At 48.0% G+C, this 25,513-nt stretch overlaps 1 protein-coding gene across 1 annotated transcript; it reads left to right on the plus strand.

The window, feature by feature from the left end:
• The first annotated feature begins 1,615 nt into the window (after positions 1-1,615).
• Drd1 (dopamine receptor D1) lies at positions 1,616-5,575 on the plus strand. The gene is made up of 2 exons (XM_046453898.2): positions 1,616-2,084; positions 2,199-5,575. The coding sequence occupies exon 2, from the start codon at positions 2,666-2,668 to the stop codon at positions 4,001-4,003; it is 1,338 nt and encodes a 445-aa protein (XP_046309854.1). The 5' UTR covers positions 1,616-2,084; positions 2,199-2,665; the 3' UTR covers positions 4,004-5,575.
• Positions 5,576-25,513: the final 19,938 nt, after the last annotated feature.

Genomic DNA, 25,513 nt, shown 5'->3' on the forward strand with positions numbered 1-25,513 from the left:
GGTACAGATTCATTAGGTAGAATTATCTTCTAGGTCCAAGGTTCTTACAGAGAAAATCCTGTTGTGTGTGGTGATCATGGAGGTGAGAGCATACATACTCACGTCTATTTTAGGATTCTTGGAAGTTCCTTGCCCAGGAGGGGCTGACTAGATCCCAGATTTGTCCCCATGCTTTCTGCAACCAGCATCTCATTTAAGACTTGTAATCACCCTGTTATATCATAGAGACAAAAATCTAGGCAGCGTGAATTCCCATCTCCAGGCTTATTCCCTTCACACGGTTATGTGAACACAGGGAGGCACCATGATGTCTCCATTTTTGCACAACTAGTGCAAATCTTGACCTGTGAGGCACTGCTGGGGGGTGACAAGGGATCCTGGGAGCTCTGCCAGGCCTTCCGCTTCTTGCTCTGTCTACTGCATTAGGTAGTTATTAGTTCGTGGCTTCTGGTTCTAGACTCAGTTAATTTGAAAGAACACTCAGGCAGCGGCCAGGCCACAGGCTGGGCGCCTCCTTAGCTTTGGAAATTGCCCTGGCCTGACGCCTGCACCTTCCCGAGCACCCTCTCCTACCCCGCCAAGCGGAGCTGAGCGGTCCTAGGTGCAGGGATTGTGGTACAGAACCGAACGAACGTCATCAGGACGGTGTCTGGGACACAGGCTGCTCAGCAAACGCCTGTCTCTTCTCTCTGAGAGTCAGGCTTGCTGCTAGCTTACCCGGACACGGGAGGACACCTGTTCACGAATGGCGAACCAGCCAAAGGAACTTCCCGTCCTTATCGGCTTTTAGGGGTATTTCAAGCAGAGCAGTACCGAGTGGGGGAGACGGCGCCTCTCCTTGCCCAGGTTTTCAGGCAGTAACCGCCCAGGAGGAACAGAAGGAGGCGCTGGTCCTTTGCAGATTCCAGGCCGCGGCGAGGGAGGTCGAGACCCGGAGGTACTGCGGGATCGGAAGGCCGCAGGCGCCGGCAGAGGGCGCCCCGGGCCCACGCAGTGGAGCGCGTGGCGCTCGGGTTGGGCGCTCGCGGGCCACCGGGCACCGTCTGCAGACCGGCGTTGACCGCAGCCTGGGATGCGCGGGCCACTGGGCTCTCGCGCGAAGCCAGCGCCCTCCGGGCGCAGCGGCACCGCCGGAGCGCCGCGCTTCCAGACCGCGGTGAGTACCCGCGCCTCCCCGACAGGTCGCAGGCTTGGTCGGGGCGCTGGGACGCGGCTGGGGGAACCAGCGCGCCTGTGGTTGTGTTTGGCGTGCGTGGGGGAAGCGGACAGGCTCTGGCTCGGGGTTTTGGGTCGAGTTTGAGGTTGACCCATAGAGGCGTGGGACGTCAGGCCAAGCTTTGCGTACGACTTAGGGTTACTTGAGGTTTTAATGTTGGGATTTGTCCCGAGGGCCTTGCTGCGTACAGTCCAGGGGTCCAGGAACTGGTCAGGTAACCAGTGAGCGCAAGCGCTCACCTGGGCGTCACCCACCCCCTTCGCAGCAGCATCATCCAGGGGAACCACGTGTGGCTGTCACCCAACTCTGCCTGTCAAGCGCAGCCCGCCCCTAGGGCAGGGGAGGGAACGCGGGGGCCGGGAGGGCTGTGCCCCGTGGGAACCTAGCCGGACTGAGTGCCTGCCCGTGCCAGCTCGGCTCTCTGTGCCTCGCGTTCCCACAGCCTCTTGAGAGGCAGTGGGCAGCGCTGTAAGGAGGCTCAGGGTCCTGCCCGAGGGGGTGAAGGCCGCCCCAGGGCGCCCAGGCTCTGGGCTGCAGGAGGGAGGGAGCAAAACTGCCCCAGGGACTAGTCCTGGGGGTGCCCTCTCCCAGGGAAGCTTCAGGAACCTGTAGACCTTTTCCTGGTTCCAGTCGCTTGGAACCGTCTCTAGCGGCTTCTGGCAGCGGGGCGGCGCCTCCCCTCCTGGGGCCTGGCCCAAGGTCCGTTTCACGGACCCGCCCCGGCAATCTTTGCGCAGCTGGAGCCGAACTCCCGCTGCGCGCGGCTGGTCGGACTCTGGCGCGCTTCCTGGGCTTTGTGGAGTCAAGGCGCCTTGCGAAGTCCACTTTCCAAGCTCCGAGGGCTTTGAGAGAGAGGATCCAAGGCAAGGTAGGTGGCTTTGACAGGGTCGCCCAGCTAATGACTGGATTGGGTTTGACAGTGAGCAAAGATGCGATCTGCTGAAGTCTTGGAGAACGACTGTGTTTTTCCTTTGCTTTTTAGGGCGTTTAGAGAGCTGCGGAGGAGAGAGAGGGGCTTGGAGGAACAAGACATGTATTTTTATCTGCGTCTCAAAAGAGGAGAATTCTCTGTCCCCACCAGAGAGGCTGCAACCCGGAACTGTGACTGCAATTGACTGGCACAGCAGAGGCCTGGGAGTCTCAGGGTGGATGACTTAGAATATGTGCTAAAAAGCCATTTTCCTTGGGGAATTTAGGGGCCAACTGGTGGTGGTGGTGACTGTGACCTGAAGTGAAGGAGTCAGAAGACAGCTAAGGGAACAGCGGGAAGGGACAGGGGGCTGCCCTGGACTCCCCCTGAAGCTCCTGCTGCCCCTCTCTGATGGAATGCTGGTGAGGTTCTCTGCCAGGGGAGCCACTGGTGAGTGGAATAGTGGGGTCTGACCGACCCTCATCCCTGCTTAAGAACTGGAGGGGTGTCGGAGCCCTGAGGCTCTCTCCTTCTGGAAGATGGCTCTGAACACTTCCACCATGGATAGTGCCGGGCTGGCGGTGGAGAGGGACTTCTCCTTCCGTATCCTCACAGCCTGCTTCCTGTCACTGCTCATCCTGTCCACTCTCTTGGGAAACACTCTGGTCTGTGCTGCTGTCATCAGGTTCCGACACCTGCGATCCAAGGTGACCAACTTTTTCGTCATCTCCCTAGCTGTGTCAGACCTCTTAGTGGCTGTCTTAGTGATGCCCTGGAAAGCTGTGGCTGAGATTGCTGGCTTCTGGCCCTTTGGGTCCTTCTGTAACATTTGGGTGGCCTTTGACATCATGTGCTCCACTGCCTCCATCCTCAACCTGTGTGTGATCAGTGTGGACAGGTACTGGGCCATCTCCAGCCCCTTCCAGTACGAGAGGAAGATGACTCCCAAGGCAGCCTTCATTCTGATCAGTGTGGCGTGGACTCTGTCTGTCCTCATCTCCTTCATCCCCGTGCAGCTCAGCTGGCACAAGGCCAAGCCCATAAGCCCCTCCGATGGCAATGCCACCTTCCTGGAAGAGACCGAGGACAACTGTGACACCAGATTGAGTAGGACATATGCCATTTCATCCTCCCTGATAAGCTTTTACATCCCGGTGGCCATCATGATTGTCACCTACACCAGTATCTACAGGATCGCCCAGAAACAAATACGGCGCATCTCAGCCTTGGAGAGGGCAGCGGTCCACGCCAAGAACTGCCAGACCACCACGGGGAATGGGAAGCCTGTCGAGTGTTCTCAATCAGAAAGCTCCTTTAAGATGTCCTTCAAGAGAGAGACTAAGGTCCTGAAGACCCTGTCCGTGATCATGGGGGTGTTCGTCTGCTGCTGGCTCCCCTTCTTCATCTCAAATTGCATGGTGCCCTTCTGTGGGTCTGAGGAGACCCAGCCCTTCTGCATCGATTCCATCACCTTTGATGTGTTCGTGTGGTTTGGGTGGGCTAATTCCTCCCTGAACCCCATCATTTATGCCTTTAATGCTGATTTTCAGAAGGCATTCTCTACTCTCTTAGGATGCTACAGACTGTGCCCTACAACGGGTAATGCCATAGAGACAGTTAGCATCAATAACAACGGGGCCGTGGTGCTTTCTAGTCATCATGAACCCCGAGGCTCCATCTCCAAGGAGTGCAATCTGGTTTACCTGATCCCGCATGCTGTGGGGTCCTCTGAGGACCTGAAGAAGGAGGAGGCAGGCGGAATAGCAAAACCACTGGACAGGCTGTCCCCAGCCCTGTCAGTCATATTGGATTATGACACTGATGTCTCTCTAGAGAAGATCCAGCCCACCACACACAATGGACAGCATCCAACCTGAGCTCCTGGGTGAGCCCAGCCACACGCAGGCAATCTGAGAGCTGGAGGAGATTTTTTTGGGGTTGCTGCTAAGGTCTGGTGGGACTGAGACGTCAGGGGGACCTCTGCCCTTTTGAACAGACAACCAAGTTTATTTTCAAATACATCCCACTGTATTTTCCGTGTTTTTCATTGCCCATCAAACAGGGATACATGGGAGCCAACAGGGACATGTCTTTGGCTTCAGAATCATTTTTGAAACTTATCTTAGGATTTTAAAAATAGGGCAAAGAATCAGCAATGAACAGCTTCATTAAAATCAAAGCTTTCCGAAGGGTTGAGTTTGCTGTATACAAACAGGTGCTAAAACTGTTCCAAGCAAAGTTTTCAGATTGTAAAGGTAGGTGCATGCCTTCATCAATCATTTCTAAAAAATAACCGAGCCTTACAGTAGGAATGACAATGCTTTTTTTTTTTTTTCAGAACGGAGAGATGTTTTGTTGATATTGGTTTTATTTATTTATTGTATTATATGGATATTTTGAATCTATCATAATAAATCTATATTTATCATATTTAATAGGATACACTCGAGTTATCTGAGCTTGAACTGTCCATTGAACTAGCACTTTATAAACCAATGAAGCAAACACAGAGTGAGGTTGCACAGGCTCATGAGCAACTTCTGGAACCAGCGCAGACTGGCAGGACCTGAAGCTGCGATGGTCCCTTAGGATGCAGGGACTTGAGTAAATCCAAGGTGAGAAGGACAAATGCTGTGAAGGCTATTTTTTAGTCTAAAAAGATTGTGAAAATTTTTTAAAAAAGCATAGCTACTCGTGTGTTTCAAACGCGGCCAAGGCTGGTCCCAGGAGCGATTGCAGTTCCGAGGGGCCAGCTCAGCCCTCCGGGTACCTCTTAGGCGGCTGGGAGGTGCAGGAGGCTTTGTATTTATGTAAAATAGCTGGCTTCTGGGCTCCTCTCACTGCTCTGCTTGCGTGTCTCAGAGCTTTTCTGAGCCAAATGGCTGTCCCAGGTAGAAAGATGCAGGAGGACAGTTTGCTGGGTTCTGTGTCACAGCCGCCCCACCGATGGACCCAGCTGGAACCCTGTGTCTTCACCTTCCCAGCTCAAACCCAACTGCTCAGTCGGGCTCCTCCCTTTGTGTGCTTTGATCTGAGTGGAGGACCCATTTTTTTTTAAAGGTCTTTAAATGTTAATGGTGTCCTAATTAAGGAGCAGTGCCTCATTCTCCGTGTTAAGTGCCCCTAAGCCACAGCGGCCCTGCTCCCAAACGCTGTTCCTTTCTCTGAGCCTGGGGATCCTGTCACACCTGGACTGTGGAAAGCATCGCCACAGCCTCCCCGGCTGCTCCCTTCCTGGCTAGTGTGGGGGTCCCAATGGGGATGTGGAAATGTTTACAGTCTTCTCCTGATAAGCAGTTGACATATACGGAGATGACATTGGTACAAAGGACAGACATCTGCTGAAAACCCTCCCGCATCGGGTCTGTGACTTCTGTACTGTGAGTGTTTCCTTCATTTTGCTGCCTGTATGCTTTCTTACATCTAATAAAATTATTTTGTGAACTCAAATCAACCCTGAATGAGCTGTGTTGCATTTGTTAAATGCATTTAAAAAACTAGAACATTCAGGTATACAAGTAAGAAAACAAGGACATTTCCAAGTATATGTTACTTTTTTTCAAATTGGAAATTTCTGTTTTATATGTCATATTCTACCTTTGAATATTTAAGCAGAAAACGTTTTCTGATTTGTTCTCTCTCTCTCTCTCTTACTTCTGTCATAATATTTTTTTTTTGAAAAGGTATCTTTCTTCATTTATGGAATTACCCTGTTTTTCAAATTTGAAAACTTTATGATATTGGCTCTTTCTTTCCAAGACCCTATTTCATATAAGGCAAAAATTTCAGCCTGGTACAGCCAAGAATTTTTTTTTTTTTCCCAGAAAAGATTGTGGCTTGTCATGGGTTTGTGTGGACCCCTGGCTAGGAGCAACCACTGTATGTGTGGTATTCATTTTAAAAGTCAATTATAACAGGACTTTTTTTTTTTTTTTCTGGAGAGAAGATGCAGATTGTTAAGCTGGGCTTATCAAATGTCTCACAGGGCTCACCCCTAGGTCCTGCTTCTGAGTTAGCTGATATGCTTAGTTTTTTTTTTTTTTTTTTTTTTCATCCCCAGGAAGGAGAAGGCTCAGCAGCAGGTGATGTAGAAACTTAGGGTTCAGTTTACCTCTCGGGACATCCCAGGGCAGATGGTGTTTTAAGTCCCACATCAGCCTTCCCAGCATCTGACAATCACACCCCCAGTTAGAGCCCAGGAAGTGCCACACGCTTGCTTTCTGCCTCCTAACTTTCTGAATATCTGCTCTTTAAAATTTAATTTTATTCTTAAATCAGAAACACAAGCCACAGTGCTCAGGCAGAGTCACCGAAACACAGAACAGAAACCTTCACTGAGCCAAATAGTGAAAATGGGTGCTTTGTTAGAAATGATATTAAATAATGGTAACATTGAGCACACCTTGAGTGAGACTATACTCTGGGTTCCCGGCATATTGGATTGACTAAGGGCATCTTATAAATTATTAATTCTACTGAGCGAATCTTCCAGATGATTTGATTTCCAACTGAAAGCAAAATTACAGTAGGACTTTCATTTTTACTTCTAGCTCTGGCCATGAGCCTTATGCTGACTGTGTTTGAAACACTTTACCAGGACAGAGATGATTTTTGAGAACTGCTCTTTCCCTGTGTCCACCTAAGAAGCTGTCCTTCCTCATGGCACGTAAGGCTCTTGCTAGTGACCGACAGACACAGTAGGGAGACTGAGCTTCCACTGGTAGATTTGAGGTTTACTCAGGAAAGTCCCCGGTTTCCCTTGGGATCTCTGCAGATCATGTCCTCTGAGTCTCAGTTGAGCTGATCTGTTAAATGGGAAGAGCAGAACTTCTCCATTAGCTTCTTTTTCAGAGGAGCTCCCTACTCCAGAAGCAAGTCGACCTGTCATCCAACATTGGTGATTTTCTGAACCCTCCCCTCTCTCTGGGGACCCCATCATGATTTCTCCTCAGGCAGGGCTAGTAGCATCTTAGTGTATCTCTGCTTTCCACATCCCAAGCCCCTGTGCAGGGAGCCAACCTCTTGGGGCCCTGGGATGCAGGAGGCAGAGGCTTAGTTTCAGATAGACAAGAGCTCCCTGCAGGGACCACCTGAAGTCCATATGAACTAAGTCAGCGCTCGCCTCTCTGAGACTGGCCTGTGGTGCAATAGAAATAAACATGCAGGTCCCTGAGGTGACAATGAACTGGCATCTGGGAGAGCTCCTGCACCAAGTCCTGGGCTCACTGGTCCTTTTAGGATCCCTGTTCTGAAGAAGGGATCCACCACTTAATATCTATTGCACCAGTAACAATGGACCTGCTGTCTTTTCACAGATTTGCCTGGTGGAGCGGAAGTGACTATTAGGGGACATGTAGTTTGGGATTCTCCAGACACCATCATCTTTGCTGTGGTGATCTGGTATCCCAGAAGCAAGGGGCTTTGTACCTCTGCATGGTTAAGAACGTTGATTGAAGTTAGAGACTGACTGAATAAACCTGTGCTCCACGTTTTAGTTGATCCAATCTCCTTATCTTGCAGAGATGGTTTGAGGAATAATAAGTGAGTTGTTGGCCTGCCAATTCTGGGCTGCTAAGTGTAGGGCCGGCTAGTCTGCATGACCTGGTCACTGTTGTCCCTTGAAGGAATTAACCGGGGAGATCACCAGCCTTTGGTACCCTCTAGATTGCACGCACCTCTTTGGATTTGTTTGTGATTCCCTGGATAGAAAACATGACAAAACAGCCTGTTTACTTTTTAGAGGATTGAGGATACGGTGAGCATTACAGCACAAACTACATTTCTAAGATTTCACTACCAGGCCAATCTGCACGGCCTTCTGTCACATTAAATAACTTCCATGGGATGCACAGAATTAAAAAGGCAGCATTTGGACTTTAGTCTGTTACATCATTCAAGATTTGGGAGTTGTAATTTAAATAGCAGAGGCTCAAGAATAATCTCTGATTTAAAAGGGCTTAACTTTCTAATCACTATGAGAAAAATCTATAAAACCAGCTAGAATTTTTCTTATGTTCATAGAACAGACTGGATCAGCTCTCAAAACTGGTAAATTTTTTCAACATTGCAAAGGATCTGCTCTGAGTCATGTCCTCAGAACTGAGGTCCCCCTCCCTCCTGCCTCCTGGAGCCCAGATGCTGTCCTGTGGCAGGTGGAGGTGGACTTAGGAGGGCTGAGGGGTAGGCAGGAGTTTCATTTCACTTAAACTCATGACGATGTTAACTCATATCCCTTGAGAGTAAGTTTTCTTCATCTCTACTGATGGGAGTAGATGAGATGATTTCTATGCTCTATTCTGCTTTGAGATGATGAGATGCGAGAGATGTTTGGGGCCAAGTCTGACTGTGAGAGGTTCCCCTGGATGGAATTCCCAAGGAAGGGAAATCTATGGGAAAGCTAACATAGGGATGGAAAATGCAAACAGGACCCCGATGTGCCTTTGCTTGCCCTTCTTCAATGGCCCCCAGCCTACTTTCAGGAAAAAATAAATGGAACTCATTCAAGGCCCCTGGTGATCTGGCGCCTGTGGTCTCTGCAGCCTCACGTGCTGTGGTTACCCCATGGCACTGTCTTGTGGACGTCCTGAGCTTTGGGCGGTGGAGTCCTTTCCAGTTTTCACGCCTTTGCACATGCCCTGAACCCTGCAGGATGCTTTCTTGCTGCCTCTGTTTGCCCATCCCTGCTAGTCCTCAAGTTCACAGGGATTGAGAGGCTCCTAGGCATGCCCCAGAGAAGCTTCCTGGGCTTGCTGTGCCTCCGCGCCCCTGGCCTCTTTCCCGAGGCCTATGGCCCTTGGGAGACCATCTCCTCACAACTCCTCGTTCTCCCTGGGTCAGGAGAAGAGGGGGCAAAGCTGTCACCATCTCCTTCTCTGTGCATATCCCTAAGTTTGCAGGCCTTTGGCCCAGAGGGTCGCTCATTGAACATGTTGGCTGAACAAGGGAGCGAGCCAATCAGAACCGGAACACTGACTGGAGCACAACTTGAGTGTGTGTGTGGTGTGACTAACGTGTGGGACAGTCTTCCAGGCCTCCCTCACTGACGCCTCTCACCACCTGAGGCTGCAGTTGCCTGGAGCTGACCGGCTGTCCAGTGTCCATCATACATATGACAGAAAAAATGTCATATGTAGATACACACATACTGGTGCAGACACATGCAGACACACGTATGTACACACACATGTACATGCACATGCACATATGCACATAATTTGATACAAACTGTCAGTAAGGACCTTATGGAGTGTTTTCTATGATTTGAACCATGTGCTAGATGTTAAGGATGCAGAAATAAACCAGGTACTATCCCCATCCATGAGGAGCTTCCGAGTGGAAAAAAGGGAGGGGACAGACATGCAGCTCAATCAACCTCAGAAATGTTCTGAAAGCATGATGCAGGGGGAAGGAAAGGATTTCTTCTGGGTAAAGCCAACAGCTCTGCTATACTGAGCCTCGGTGATGGCGAGGCTGGCCTTGTGCCAAGTGCCACCCTCCTGGGGTCTCACTACATTCTTACAGCCAGCCTTCCTCCCACAGGGGCACTATCAGCACCACCAGACCAACAGTCAGAGGAACAGGAATTCCTGTTCAGAGAGGGTTTGTGATGTGTCCAAGGACACACAGCTGGTAAATGGTGGGTCAGGCTTTGAATCTAGGGCTGTCTGATTTCAAAGCCTGTTCTTTAACTGTGACCTGTTCTATTTATTAGAATATAGTTCTAACTGAACAAGTCACTTCTCGAGGGGATTCTAAGCCACTTCAAATATTGGTGTATTAGAAAACACCTGTCACTGACACAAGCGTTCATGAAATATAGGGGGAATGGTGTGATGAACCCCTGTGGACCAGTCCTGTTCCCCAGCCTCAAACACTAGCCAGACGGGGTGCGCTGTCTCAGACAGAGTTGGGTGAGCAATGGCAACAGGAGGTACGTGTCTTCTTTCGGTGGAGTATAATGTTTAAGACAAGCAGAATTTTAAGGCATTTAAATTTCAAAAACATGACCTTGTGGAATTCAAGGGTAAGAAAACAGAGAGAAGGTCCATTTAAGGGCAGAAATGTTCCTACGCTTGCAGGTCAATTTGGTCAGTGTGGACTTCCTCAGTTTGTGTCCACAAACATTCATCCACCCCTGCCTGGCGCAGCTCTGTTTGGGAGCCGGTGATGGCGGGAGGGGAAGTTCATGGAGAGCTGCTGGGGGGCCAGGGGAACTGGGCACAGGCTTGGGCAGTGGGTGGCAGCAGCAGGGGTGAGAATGGCTGGGTAGGAGCAGAGTGTCTGCAAACATGGGGCCGGGGAAACGTGCTGGGTGAATTTTCTGGATAGAGGCATGATGGAGAGACAAAGGTTTGGCTGTCAACTTACTTGATTGCTTTGGGGTGGTCTCCTCTGCAGAAGCCCCTATGGAGGGCACCTAGAAGATGAACCTGGTCACTTGATAATCACTGAGTGTGAACAGGAGCCCCTCCCTCCTCCACACCCTTATTCCAACCACCTGCACTTTTAATCACGCTCAAATGCGCTGTGGTGACAACTTTGCTTCTCTTCCAAGTTGGACCCCTTGTTTGAGGCACATGTCAGGTGTGAGCCTGGTGGAGCCCTTCCCTGGCCCTTCCTTCTGCAGCCTGGCAGCCCCTGGCTGTGACCCGTGACTCCCTGCTTCCTGCAGCACTGTATTCCCAGTGCCCAGCACAACCAGCACACAGTAGGCACCAAGTGAATACTTTGTTAGACAAATGAGTGCATTAGTAACTATACAGAAGGTCTAGGTAGGTGCTTAGACACATAGCTTCATTTTTCACCATGGGGGTGACTCTGCTGGGGTTTTGAGGGCTGACTTTTTCTGCTAAATTAGGTTTCTCGATCATTGACACAGTCTCAGGAAATAATTAAATAGCATTTAAATGGCAAGCAGGGGCTCTCCCTCATATCCTTATGTCTGGATAGCGATTCACCTTTTTACACAGAAGAGAGAGGAAATGTTAACCAAATGTCACAAATGTGTCCCCAGATTATCTCGTACACACACGCTGTGGAGACTGAGTTTCTGGGTCAGATGGATTCAGCATAAGCATGTTGACTGTGATTAAGGTAATGGCCGGCCCAATTCTAAGACGGGTTTAATGCACAGTACTGTTAAACTGGGGAGGGAGTGTGCCCACCACGATTCTGCCAAAGCAGCTGTGGCTTTTTGCTAGCTTGATGGTGTGGTCTCTCTAAAATGGTGTGTTCATCATGGGCATAAGAGGATTAAAGAGGAGCCACTCTTAGAGGGAACCAGGGGCATAAGGTGATCGTTTCAGCCTGTGGAAAAAGCCCCACCCTAATGCTTTCAAGGGAAAGGGAAATTGTAATGCCATTTTTGGAGTAGCATCTGTTGGCATCAATTTTGAAATGAAAGCTTATTTGCTTGCTCATGGGACTGGGCAGCTTAGAATGTCTCACCTGGATGAAGCTTTGTCCAGCAGCAGAGCCCCTGGACTGGGGGAAGGAAGGACGTGGACGCTTTCCTGTCCTGTTCACAGCGTGTAATGTGATAGGCCTAGGGGAAGGGGACTTTGGCAGGTGCAACCACATTTTAAAAGGTGCACACGATGCCACCCAGCTTAGTTTCCCCAGTCTATTTTGCACACCTCCTCGCCCGTGTATTCAGGGACAGTGTGTACAGGTGCACATGGCAGCCTTGCTGGTAAAAGCCAAAGGGAGACAACCTAGGTGTCCAGTAATGTGGGAAACAATAACTAAAATGTAGGGCATTGTGGGGGTTCAAGGAAATGTCTTCTCCATCCTCTGAGGGCTCACTGGGCACAGTGGTGCCTGCCTGTAATCACAGCAGGTTGGGAGGCTGAGGCAGGAGGACCTTGAGTTCAAAACCAGCCTCAGCTAAAGAGAGATGCTAAGCAACTCAGTGACACCCTGTCTCTAAATAAAATACAAAACAGGGTGGGGGATGTGATTCAGTGGTTGAGTTCCCCTGAGTTCAATCCCAGGTACTGAAAAAGAGAGTGGGAGGGGGGATATTTATTATAGAGGAAACAAGGTGTATAAATTTATGGACGGCCTGGAGACCATCACATAGTAAAATCGCCCTCCAGCCAATGTGATTCTGATGCTGATATGACATAACCTTTTCCAGTAGGGAGGGAGGCGCGTAGACAATTTCCAGGGGGGAGAGTAATGAACTTGGAGAACATGTAATCAAGTGTGCTTGGCCCACAGGATGGATAACGGGTGAGAAATGGTTCTCTATGGGACCAATAGAGAGGACGCTGTCAGCTGTGTTGAGAGACCTCAGCTTCTCCTCCTGGGGCAGGAGTTTAGTTAGTGGAGCTCAGGGAAGGGATGGAGGGAAGCGCTTTTTCTTTTGGCAGTTCTAGACGTTGGCACCGGAGGGCGCTGTGTGGAGAGCTCTGTGTCTGGAGGTGGAGTGGGGCAAACTGGGAAGGCCCAGGGACTGTCCTGGGGGGGGCTGTCCTAAGCCCCCTCAGGACAGAAAGCACTTGTGGTTGGGGGATCACGTTCTGATTCCCAACACCGTCCATAGTATGTGGTAGTTAAAAAGAAAGGTGGATTCAAGTACACTACAAGGAAGAGTTTTTATGACGTATAATGAAGTGGAAAGGCAGTTTGCAAAACAATACAATGTGATTGTTTTTTATTTTTAAAAAAGTGTAAGAAGTATTTATTTTTATGCAAATATATAGAATGAGATGAGGAAAAGGGCCCCCTCATGCCGCAGTCTGGCTGGGCACAAAATCACGAGCCACTCAAGCAGGAACAAACTTTATTTCCAAAAACTCCTGCGAACACCTTCTCCAGGGACACACCACACCAACCGGAAATCCCTCCTCCGCAATCCCTCCTACCGCACTTCCCCAACCCCCAGAGCTCCAAAGTAGCAGGCCGAGGCGGACAGCAGGGGTCTAATATTCAATTGAATGCACATCTTAACATAATCATTATCATCTCAATGGCTTGCTGGCGTCAGCTTTCAACCAAAAATGCCAGGCGTCATTCCTACTCTGCTTTGGCTCTCAGCACCCTCAGCTGACTAAGTAACAGAAGTAAATAAATGAACAGATGTGTGTAGATAAATCTCTTGCACAGAAGATTTCAGGCAAACTCCCCTAAATGTGGGCTGCGGGGATGGGGGGAGGCTGCACCCTCTCTGGTTGAGCTTGGGGAAGAGCCTGAGTTGGGGGCTTTTGCTTTTCCTTTGCACGTGTCTTGGTTTTCACAGGAAGCTGGCGCGTGGGTATATCACGGGGTAGCTCCCGCAATGGTCTCTAGGATGCATTGCTGACCGGGTCAGGTGAGGCAAGCTCTTGTCATGGTCACTGTGCTGATGGGGAGTCGGGCTGGGGAGGGCAGTGGAGGAGGGTAGCCAGGGCTCAGGCTGTCCTGGAGAGAAGGCCAGCAGTGAGCACCGTCCCTGAGCTCCTCTGTGGACAGCTCCTGGCCTGGCTGAGGTTCAACTGGTCAACTGGCTGGTGCAGAGTGGGACCCCGAGATGGGGCCCAGGTCCACCCCGTCACAGGACTCCTCGCCACACTCTGGGGTCTTGCTTTCTTCATACACAAGGTCCTTTCCTACTGAGCTTCCTCAGAGCCGAGGATCAGAACAATTTTGTGGATCAAATGCATTTCATTTAGAAAATGGCAGACGGTGCGGCCTTTACATAGGAGGAAACAGGTTCCCTGCCCAGCTTCTGGGGAACGTTGGGAAGAATTCTTGGTGGTGGGGCTCAGGTTGGGGGTCAATGGGATCTTCTTTCAAGCCCACTATTCTGCCCGGAGGACCCCCTGGGGGAGTTGCTATTTCAGGCCTTTAGAGACCCCCTGAAGTTCCTATGCTCTAGAGCCTGTTGGCTTACACCAGGTAAGACCCCCCCCCAGCCCCATGCTCCTCTTAACTACTAGGAAGACATTCGTATTTCTATAAAAACAAGAGTCTATCACCTTTAAAAGGCCAGGGAGTAAGTTAAGCGCAAGGGCCACCCTGGCCATCACTGGCAGAGTGGGCGTGGCCTGCAATGCCCCATAGGCTGCAGTGCAGGCCAGCAGGTCTCTAGTGGTGATGTGGAGGTGGAGCCTCCTGGGAGGGGTTAGGCCATGGAGTGTGTCCTTAAGGGAGTTGCTGTGGCTCTCATGGGACCCAGGCAGTTCTGGCTCCTTGTTGCCACGTGATCTCTTTTCCACGTGCCCCCACTATTGTGATGCCACACACCGGGAGGTCCTCACCAGAGGCTGAACAGATGGGGCTGCCTAGTCTCAGACTTTCAACTTCCCCAAAACTGTGAGCTCCATAACCTCTTTCTCTATAAAGTACACAACCTCAGGTATTTTGCTATACCAAATGAAAATGTATCAATAGATTAATACAATGGTGAATAGACAGTTGTGGAGAGAGAGGTTGTTAAGTGAAAGGCGTTAAATTATTTCAAACACAAGTTCGTATGAGAGAGGTCTTTGGTCCTCCCTCTCAGCAAGACCGAGTTCCCTGCTGTGGAGAGACTAAGGTTGTGTGTCATGCGGACTCAGTAGAGGCCCCTCTGGCATCACAGTAACCAGCCACGACAAGGGAGCCGTCAGCTTGGTCATTTTTGGTCTTCACCCTGATGTATTTGACAGAGATTCCAAATTCACCAGAGAAGGAGGTGGGACAGTGAGGGTGCAGGAGCAGGGAGACTGGTGGAGGGAGAGCCTGTGGAGTCTCAGAATTAGAACTGGCATCTGACTTTTTAAAAATAGTTTATTTTAGAAAAGCTTTAGATTTATAGGAAAAGATAACAGAGAGTTCCCACATACTCCACACCCAGGGTTCCTTATTTTTAGTACTTTATATAAGGATGTCTGCAATTAATGAACAAATACTGACAGGTTATTATTAACCCAAATCTGTAGTTTGATTGGCTTTCTCCTAAGGTCATGTCCTGTCTCAGGATCCATCGAGAGCACCACATACCCCTGGCCACTGCGCCTCCCTGGGCTCCTCCTGACTGTGCCTGCAGTTGCCGGGTGACATGGCTAGTCTGTGTAGGACAGTTACTCTCCCCCTCCCCTTGGACACTGTACCTTGAAGGACACCACTGTGTGCAGCTCAGACAAGAGCGTGGTTTTGTCTATATGAACTGTGTCAGCTTCTGCATGGGACATGTGCCCACTCCCTTGTGTATGTTTATTCAATGACCTCTCTAGGTAAGCATGCATCATGGACGTTTGCGTTGTATTTGGAGTTATAATCCCTTGGTAATTTATTTTGTTCCTCAAATTGCTAAGCTGGGGCTCTTGGGAGCCCTGTTTGTTGGCTCCTGGGTCCCTTTGATATCCTTCCATCACTGTGGGATTGATTTTCCCCTGGTACTTTTTTGTGCTTCAGCTCATCTTGTGTGTTTCCTGCTTGCCGCAGTTCGTTCGCAGCAAAATAACCAGGGGGTGACGAACAACTTGTGTAGATTGATACAGCAGGAGTAGGAGCCAGTTCGTTCGCAGCAAAATAACCAGGGGGTGACGAACAACTTGTGTAGATTGATACAGCAGGAGTTGGAGCCATTTATTGCAGGACAGGAGCAGTATTTATACATTCCACACAGCTTATCTAATTAGCATAAACTAGATACATCAGTCAACCAATCAGGAATCTCCACACTTAATGGCTCGCTTTTGTTACTTCTCAAACCACTCCCTCTGGCATTTTGCCAGGCACCATCCAGACCTGTTTACAAACTCTAACATTCCCCTGGCAAAATGCCAGGTGTTATTTTTGACTTGTTTACAGACTCTAACACCTGCTCCTGCTGTAGAATCAGTCCCTCCCTGAGGACCCTGGCTGCTTCCACTGAGAGTGGTATTAGAGGCCAAGACCTGGGCACCAGGTGTGCTCATGGCTCCTGGTGCCCTGCTTTGGGGCTCTCTTAGCTGACAGAGCAAGGAAACACGTGCATCTATTAACCTGTTGTATATATACATACTAGGAAGTAGCTTCTGGGTGGCCGTTTTTATCAAGTTAAACTTGATTTCCTATTGGAAATTGGAATTGGCCGATGACTCCTGTTCAAATCCATTACCCTGCGGGCATTCCAACTCTCTCCCCCTGTTTACCTGCACCTCCCACTCTAAGAGGCAGGCAGCTGGCTCCTGTCCCCTTCCATCCACCCACTGAATGCTAGTTGCTCAATTACAGTGAACACGCACAGTGGTTTCAGAATGGCTAATTCACACTCCAGCGGAAATCCACTCTATTGAGTGTTAGGGACATGCTTATGTACTGTGCCCTTTGCTTTAGTCTGACAGGCTCCACTGTTTATGAACTACCCAAGTCGCTTTTCTCCTCTGCCCTTGTCCATGCCGTTGTTCACACATCTATAGTTAGATTCTTTTGTCACAGTCTGCAGTCTATCCTGGGATTCTCATGGATACAAGTGTTCATGATCCATGCCTACACAAGCAAGCACAGGAGAGAAGACCCCATCTCCCATGCAGAAGTCAAAGTGATTCATACAGATAAACCCACCCTTTAAGGATGATCTGCACATAATGATGTCCTTCAAAAGACCGGGATGTGTGAAGGGTCGGGACAGTAAATTTGCAGTGGAGAAACCTGTCTAATATTCCTTCAGCCTGGTAATAGTAATAAAGAGGTAATAAGAGGTTGTTAGTATAAATTCTAAAAAAAAAACCCTAAATGATGATTTTAGAGTATTCCATACATGAAGGAACACTCGGTGCTGTGAAGTTCAGTAGGATTTGAGAAACACGTGATGTTACGTATCTGACATTACTGCGTCATGCAGGATAGTTGCAATGCCCTGAAGACACCCTGTGCTTTGCCTGACCATCCTTTACCCTGACGAGCCTGGAGTGACCATGTATCTGCTTTCTCTCTGTGTAGTCGGCTTCTTCCGGATTGTTACATAAATGGATTCCTACAGGACTTGGCATTTCTACACTAGCTCCTTTCCCTTAGCAATAAGCTTTTGAGATTCATCCACATCTTTCTGTGGCTTTCTCATTCTTTTCGGCTGCTCAGTAGTTTTCCACTGCGTACACCTACTGCAGGTTATTATCTCTTCACCTACTGACGGGCATCCTGGTTACTTCCATTTTTTGCTGATTACAAAAATCTACTATAAATATTTGCATGCAGGTTTTTGTGTAGATACAACTTTTAAAAGCAGTTGGTTAAATGAAACAAATGAGTGTAAATACTGGGTCATGTGATAAGACTAGTTAGCATTATAAAATCACCACATGGGCTTCCAAAGAGGCCACACTGGTTTGCATTGCAGCCAGCACTGCATGAGAGTTCCTGTTTTTCCACATCTCACCAGCAATTGAGATAGTCATTTTCTCTTTTTTTGGTCAGTGTCATAGGATGATGACAACAATGTTGTTGTTGTTTTAATTCTAAGTTCCCTCATGAGGAACGATGTTGATCATTTTTCACATACTTATTTGTCACCTGTAAATCTTCTTTTGTTGAAGTATCTGTTCCCATTTTCCGTCCATTTAAAAACTGGAGTATTTTCTTATTGTTGAGTTTTTAACAGAGAGCAAAAGTATCTTTCAGAGAGCAAAAGTTTTTTTTAAAAAAATAATGTTATTGTGAGTTTCATACCTTTATTTTATTTGTATATATTTATGTGGTGCTGAGGATGGAATCCAGAGCCTCATGCATGCTAGGCGAGCACTTTACCACTGAGCTACAGCCACAGCTCTCATAGAGAAGAAGTTTTCAATTTGAATAAAACCCAATTTCTCAATGTTTCTTTTATGAATTGTTCTTTTGATGTTGTATCTAAAAACTCATTGCAAACCCCTATGACACATAGATTTTTTCTCCCATATTTTCTTCTGGACATTGTTATAGCTTAGGTAGATGTGATCCATTTTGAGTTTTTTTTGTGTGTGTGTGTAAGATCTAGGTCTGGGTCTGGGCTCCTTTTCTTCCACCTCTGTATATCCATGCCAGTAGCCTCTGGCAGTAAGATGAAGCAAGTTGCCTTTGCTCATTTGTCAAAGATTGCTTGCCTACATTTTATGTGTGTTGTCTCTGCATTCTTTATTTTGTCCATGGACACGTGTCTATTCTTTTGCCAATACACCATTCTCTTGTTTACTCTTTTTTATAATCAGCCTTGAAATTGGGTAGTGTGACTTGGTTCTTTTCACAGTTATTTTGGCTACCCTCTGCCCCATGCATTCCCATATAAACTTTGGAGTAATTTTGTTGCTACCTACAGAATTAGTTGCTGTGATTTTGATTCTATTTGCTTGGAATCTATGCATCCAGTCAGGAAGAACCAACCTGTTAACAACATTGAATCTTTAAATTCCAGAACAGAATCTCTCTCCACTTATTTATAGCTTTGGTTTCTCCCTTCGTTGCTTTGTGGTTTTCTGCATACAGATCTGAAACATATGCTGTTAGATCTGCAAGCATTTCATCTTCTGGTGCTCTGGTAAGTGACGGGAACTCTTTGGGTTCCAATGGTTCATTGACGGTGGACAGGAAAGCTGCTGACTTCTGCAAAGGAACCTTGCAAACTGCAACCTTGCTCGACTCACTTTAATCCCAGGAGGGCCTCTTTTTCTTTGTAAAAGTCTTGAGGTTTTTCTACCTGGATGGTCATAGCACATGTGACAAAGACAGTCTCCTTTCTTCCTCTCCCATCTGTAGGCCTTGTGTTTGCTTTTCTGGTCTTACACATTAGCTAGGATTTCCTGCAGGATGTGAAAGAGAAGTGATGAGAGAGAAAGATCCTCTCCTTGTTCCTTATTTTAGGGAGAAAGCACCTCTCCTCTCTTCATTCAATCTGAAGCGAGTTGGATGATTTTTGCGTATATTCTTGATAATTTGAGGAGGTGCCCCCCCCATATTCCTACTTTGCTAAGGGTTTTTAAAATCATGAATGCATAATAGATATCATGAAATGCTTGGGTGAATCAACTGTTTTTTCTTCCTGGATTGATTTTTGAATGCTGAAAAACCCTTCACATAGAGGGACAAATCCCATGCAGTCATGTCAAACGTTTCCTCTACACTTTTGCATTTGGTTTGCTCATGTCTTCTGGAAGACGTTGGTGAGCCTGCATCAGGAACAACACTGGCCACGGTTTGACTCTCCTGAAACATCTTCACCTGTGTTTGGGTGCTGGCGGGGGCCCATGTGGGAGGGGTAGTCAACTTGCTATTTTCTGTAGTGATTGGGGGGGATGGGCACTGTTGCTCTCTAACACGTTTGATAGGATTCATTTGTGAAACTCTCCCGACTCAGTGCTTTCTTCTGTGGGAGGTTATTAATTATTGACTTGATTTTTTAAAATAGATGTGGAGTTGCCCAGTTGCCTCCCTCTCTTTGAGTGAAATTGGTGGTTTATGTCTTCATTTCATCCACGTCCTCAAGTTTGGGCCACTGAGTTGTTCACAGTGTACATCATCCTTTGAGTTTAATTTCCAAGAACCAGTGGTAAAGAAAGAGCCTTTTTAATTTCTGATGTTATGATTTGTATCTTCCCTCCTTTCCTTGATTTGTCGTTTTTATCAATGTTATTGATCCTTTCAAAGAACCAGCTTTCAATCTATTTATTTTCCCCTTGTTTTGTCTCTCGTTTCAGAGTCTGCTCTGATGTTTTTGGCATTACTCTCCACTCACTTGCTTTACGCAGACGTTGATCTTGTGTTTCCAGCGTCCTAAGGTGGAAGCCCTGCATGTTGATTCCAGATCTCTTTTTTTTCCCTCTCATATGCATTTGGAGTTCGGAATTCCCCCTGAAGATCTGATTTTGTTGTATCATGTGTATTTTGAGAGTTACATTTTCCTTTAAGAGACTTTTTAGTTTTTGATTGAGACTTCACCTTTGGAGTATTTAGAAATGTGTGCTTTCATTGAAGAATATGGGGGGTGTTCATCTTTCCATTGTTGATTTCTAGTTTCCCTCCACTGGGGAATGGGGGCCTTCCTCCTAGCTTCCTGTTTGTTAAGAGGTGTTCCGTGATGGAATCTCCATCAGAGCTGGAGAAGGGTGTGTATTCTGTTCTTGTTTTATGGAATATTCTGCAAAGTTTTTACCTAAAAAAATAGGCTAAGTGGCATGACCAGGCCAGAAGCAAGCCTGTCTGCCCTCCTGCAGGTTGCTCATGCCAGCGGGTACCTGGGCACCAGGGCTGGCCCTGGGGTCTTCTCCTAGGTTACCTTTGGTCTTCTCACCAGCTTCAGGACTTGGGTGCTGTGGATCAGCAAACCGAGGCTTGAAAAAAAGTCAAGTTGCTGGTCCCAGATCTTTCTGTCATTTGACGCCATGTCCTAGGCCTGACAGCAACACGTCTGCTCTTTCCAACGAACGCTGTCACCCCAGATCCCGGGGTCTAGGATGATTGATTAATTGGAGTGTATGGAGGATGAGCTCGCCCTCCTTTTCCGTGTAGCTGAATTAATCCGTGTAGGAGGCAACAAGACTTCTACAGGTGAAAAGAAAAGTCATTTTTAATGGGAACAAAAATAATGTAGGAGGAACCAGGCAGGGAGGGATTAGTAATGGGGCCTGGGCTAAAGAATGTGACATCTGAAGTTGAGGGCAATTAGGAAAAAGTTTTAGCTTCAAAGGAAATTAAGTGGTTTGGAGAGGGGAGAGAGTTGCTGTACTTCTGCTTTTACATGCCCTGCATTGTGCCAGCGTGTCGGCGTTGGTTTCCTCATTTGATGACCTGAGTGGTCTCCAAGTCCTCATGGCCCACGTGTCCTTCCTCCTACCTCCAGCTCACAGTGTATGAGGCTTCCCAGGGAAGAAGAAGACCTCAGAAAACAAAGTGGTGGGGAATTTGGGCAGGAATATAGGACGGTGATTGTGCATCTTGGACTGAGGGAAATTTACCACCAACGGTCTTTAGGAAGACAGGGGACAAGGGATTAGGCGTTCTGACCATTAGTCCCCAGGGGCCAGCACGTGGGTGGGCCTGGATGGAGAAGGGAGGGACTTCCTCTGGACAAGGCCAAGGTGTGTGTGGAGGCCAGGCCGAGGTTCTGATGGAGGAACCTATGACCCCAGTGGACCCAACACTCTGACTCATTCGCTTCATGCAAATCCTCCAAGAATTCAGAGAGCTCTAGGAAGAACACATGTAATGACCCTGAATTACCTCCAACACAGGCTCCCTGGATCATAGACAGCCGGGGTCTGCGCAAGTGTGGCGGTGCGCTGAGAGAACTGTGGAAGGTGGATATGGCGCCACCTCCTCAGCTGAACAGAAATGCCCTCTCCCTCTTCAGTGTGCAACTGGAGAAAATGGTGTAGGACCAGCCATGCAGATGCTTGTCCAGGTGGACGGGCCTGGATGTAGTGAGGCCCCATGCACCACAGAAGCTAGGGAGCCCACGTTCCTGGGCCAACAGACGGTGCCACACTAGCCTCCTTAGGTGGAGTGGACACCCTGCAGGCACGGGGATCACTCTGTGAGGCAGGAAAATTCTCCTGAGAGGCAGTGTCTGAGTCCATTTGGGATGCTCTAATAAAATATCATAGACTGGGTAGCTTATAAACAGTGTAAATCTCTCTCTCACTGTCTGGAAGTGGGAAGTCCAAGATGGAGGCGCCGGGAGATCCAGTGTCTGAGGAAGACCCCTTTTCTGGTGGATAGGTGGCACCATCTTGCTGTGTGCTCACATGGCTGATGAGGGGAGGCAGCCATCCAAGGTCTCTTTTCACAGACACCAATCTCGTGAGCCCTCAGTCACCTCTAGAACACCCCACCTCTTACAATGATTATATCAGTAATTAGAATTTTGAGGGGACACAGCATTTAAACCACAGCAGATAGGATTTGAAAATTAAGGAAAATACAGAACTTAAGTTAGTGAAGTTGGATTTGTCAGCTATATAAATAGCAAGCCATTTTCCTTGCAAATCGAGAAATGTCTCATGACTAATCCTTTTCCTTTTGGGTGATGGTGGTGGGCACAGGTGGTAAATGGTAAGTGTGTTCTGGATACCAAAGAAAAAGGACGTACGTGTGTGGTAAGATCCGCTACGTAGTTCTTTCATGACCCTCTGGGACCCAGCACAGATTCTGCCAGCAATTCAGCTCAGTCCATTTTAAAGATTGTGGCAGATTCACCAGGAAGGGCAAGGATCTCTGTGAATGTTTGCTAATGGGCAGGTGAAGGAGTGAATAAGTGGATAGACCAGGGGTGCGCGGGCACGGATGGATGGGTGGGAGGGTGGCTGCAGTGGTCAATGGAGCGTGGTGTCATCTGAATTTCTGGAATGTGGGGTCAGCAGCAGAGCTGGACCTGTCCCGCTGTTGTGTGTGTCTGGCCATTGGAAGCCTGTGGGTAATATTCCCCTGGACTCTGAATCTGGATTGTGGGCGCCATGTCTGTAATTTGGAACTGGTGGAATGCCACCTTCTCAGCCATTTCTCCAGCCACAGTCCCTTCATTCCTCTGAGCCTCAGTGTCTTCATCTCTCAGGAGGGGACCAGAATCTTTGTCTTACCAGGGTGTGTGTGGAGATTTACAAAAACAATAATTATGGCTAATTCAGAGAGAGAGAGAGGCGGGGGGAGAGAGAGAGAGCACTTTTACTGTCCGCCAGGAGCCAGATTCTTGCAAGGACACTAGAGGTATAAATAAAAAATTAAAGAGGAAAGAAGCAACAGCATTTATGAATAAAGAACACTCACTAGTAAAATGAACTTGGAGCAAATTAAAATTGTAAACATTTTGCCATGAATTAAGTATATAACACAGTGATAGCATCTAAAAACAGCCATGATGAAATAGCTCAGAGGGACCCTGCAGGACCGAAGGAGAGGATGAAATGTGACCTGGTCAAACTCAGAAAAAACAGGAGAAGGGAAAACCAACCTTTATAAAAATAAGGACGAAATGGGAAAGAGCCCTGGTGTTGATAAACACTGGGGATCCAACACAAAGTCCATAGGAAACAGAACTGAGAAGAGCAGACCAGTGAAAGATGAGGGAGGGAGCTTGGGACGGCTAGGCAGAGGCAGAGGGAGAGACCAGGCACAGAGGTCGACCCGCACCTACCTGGAGGGCCAGAGAGAGAACAAAACAGCCCCCAGAATAAATAAATATTAGAGGCAAAAAGCAAGACAGCCTTTCAAAGTAAGATGACACTCAAATCCCCAGATTGCAAAGGACACACGTGAGCTCACATGGCTGTGACCTCAATGGCTGGTGCTGACACCCCCTGGTAAGGTACCGTGGGTATGAAGGTCTGTGACAGCTCTGCACACGTAGGACTTCTTTTCCCTCATCCCCAGCTGGTGGCAGGTTTCAGCAGATCCACATTCAACTTCAGATGAAAACAGAGCAGTGCCGAAGCGATACTCAAGGAAAAGAAGCTGACACCGACCAAATGTGACTTAGAGAGACGACAGAAATGACATTGAAAAACCATGAGAGCTCATAGATGGTGCTCCCACGAGCCCTGCTCGAGGAAACACATGACAAGCTTCAGCACGCCTCACGGTTTCTAAGAAATGATACACAGGGTTGATAATGAGGATTCTACATGTTGGATAATAGAACCAATACTAATGTGGTCCTCGGTTGGTGGCACAGAATGTATATACCTTAAATTGTGAAACACAGAAATGACAAGTCTCAGAAAAACCAGGGGCAGGAACAAGGAAGAAAACAAAACATGTTCATCATGTCATGTACTAGCTGGGAGTAAAATGATATTTAAAACTAAATAGCAGAAATACAAAAATAATAGCTGGCTTTTGCGTATAACCACCAACCTCCAGCAGGGTTGGTCTTACACTCATCTGTCACTGTTTGGGCTGATCCAAAGCTGAACTGTCAGGGAGCCTTGCTTGGGGCCACGGACCATCTGCGCTGGGCTCTGAGTTGTGGGTTGAGCTGAGCTGTTGGCCTGTGTTAGCTCTGGACCCAGGCGGGAGGGCCGCAGCTCCCCAGGGGGATCTCACAGCACAACCCACCACTGGAGCACAGCTGGCCAGGCCAGCTGCGGGGCACATTGCAGGCCTGTGTTCACATTGTAAGCGCTAACATGCCATTGGCCAGATGGAGTCCCATGTGGGGCGGGGGAAGGGGGGAGAATAACACAATGCCCTGGAAGGAGGACTGAGGACAATACCCTTGTCATGCACCTTTAAATGTAAGCAAATAGAAGTACTACCAAAGGTGATACTAAATAACACTTGGTGATAGAACTAACAGATAAATAAAGACTAAAGGATTTTTTTATCATTTAAAATTTTTATTTTAAAGCTAATCACTAGAATAAAATAAAAGCCCTTCTAAACACCAAAAGAAGTATCTATAGGAAACAAAAGGAAGAAAACTAATCAAGAAACAAAGAAAACTCAGTTATCTCCAGAACTCTGACCAGAATATTGCCTGGTGTTGAGGTTCTAGTAGGAAGGGTGCAGCCATTCACCCACACCCCTGGGCGTCATGGGGAAGTTGCATTGTGTGGTGAGACTGCAGGAGGAACTGGGCTGGCTGCAGCTAATCTCAGAACAGGAGATGGTTTTGCTTACCTGGGTGACTGGATGTAATCACAGGGTTCTATGAGGGAAGCATTTTAATTTGATGCTGTCCCCTTTATTGATTACTGGATTTACTTCTTGCACTTCTTAGGAGTCTTGTTAAGGAAGCCAGTGCAGAATGTCCCAAAGAATCCACATAATCCTCCTAAATCCACATAGGTGAAATGAGCAGGGTCGCAGATGCAAAGTCAGCCATGAAAATGAACTATATTTTTATATACTAGCAATAAGCAATGGGAAAACAAAATTTAAAAAGATGTATTTTTAACATCTCCAAAAATACTTAGGTAAACACCTTGTTATGCTCGAATTTGGGACCCCCAAAAGACCACCAGAGACCCAAGATCGATGAAAGCAGCAAAGAGGTGTTTATTGCGAGCTAGCTCGGTCCTCTGCGTGCACACACAGCAACTGGTGACGCTGAGAGGCCCTGAGCCCAGGGTTTGCAGCAGTTTTATACATTTTTTGGAGAAGGCAGGGACCCCCACATACGTCATAGCATCTCTTAGCAAATCATCACACACCGCAGGAAAATCAAATAACAACTCTAAAACATGATTAGCACATTCACTGGCAGGAACAAGTTGGGTAGGGGTGATTGGCTACTACAAGAGGGGGATTCGTTTGAACTGATTGGTTTAAGCCAAAAGGGGTGTTCGTGCTGAACTACATAGTTTCCAAACACGTTATCAACCACCATAAATTACTGGGAGGGTCATCTGGCATCCCAGGTATTTTCCCTGTTTCATGCTGATTGGTGGCTGCTAGGGGGTTGCTATGGGTCCCCACCTAGACTGACTGAGTCAGGGACACCTGGTGCAGCATATCTCTCCTGTTATTTGTAG

Source organism: Marmota monax, unplaced genomic scaffold (genome assembly GCF_021218885.2).
Source record: "Marmota monax isolate L192 unplaced genomic scaffold, Marmota_monax_Labrador192_F-V1.1 WCK01_AAM20220418_F8-fsc00316, whole genome shotgun sequence".
Classification (NCBI taxonomy): Eukaryota; Metazoa; Chordata; class Mammalia; order Rodentia; family Sciuridae; genus Marmota; species Marmota monax.

What these genes read in the sequence shown, in the direction of transcription:
- Drd1 (XM_046453898.2), top strand. Translation starts at nt 2,666, where the DNA reads ATGGCTCTGAACACTTCCACCATGGATAGTGCCGGGCTGGCGGTGGAG.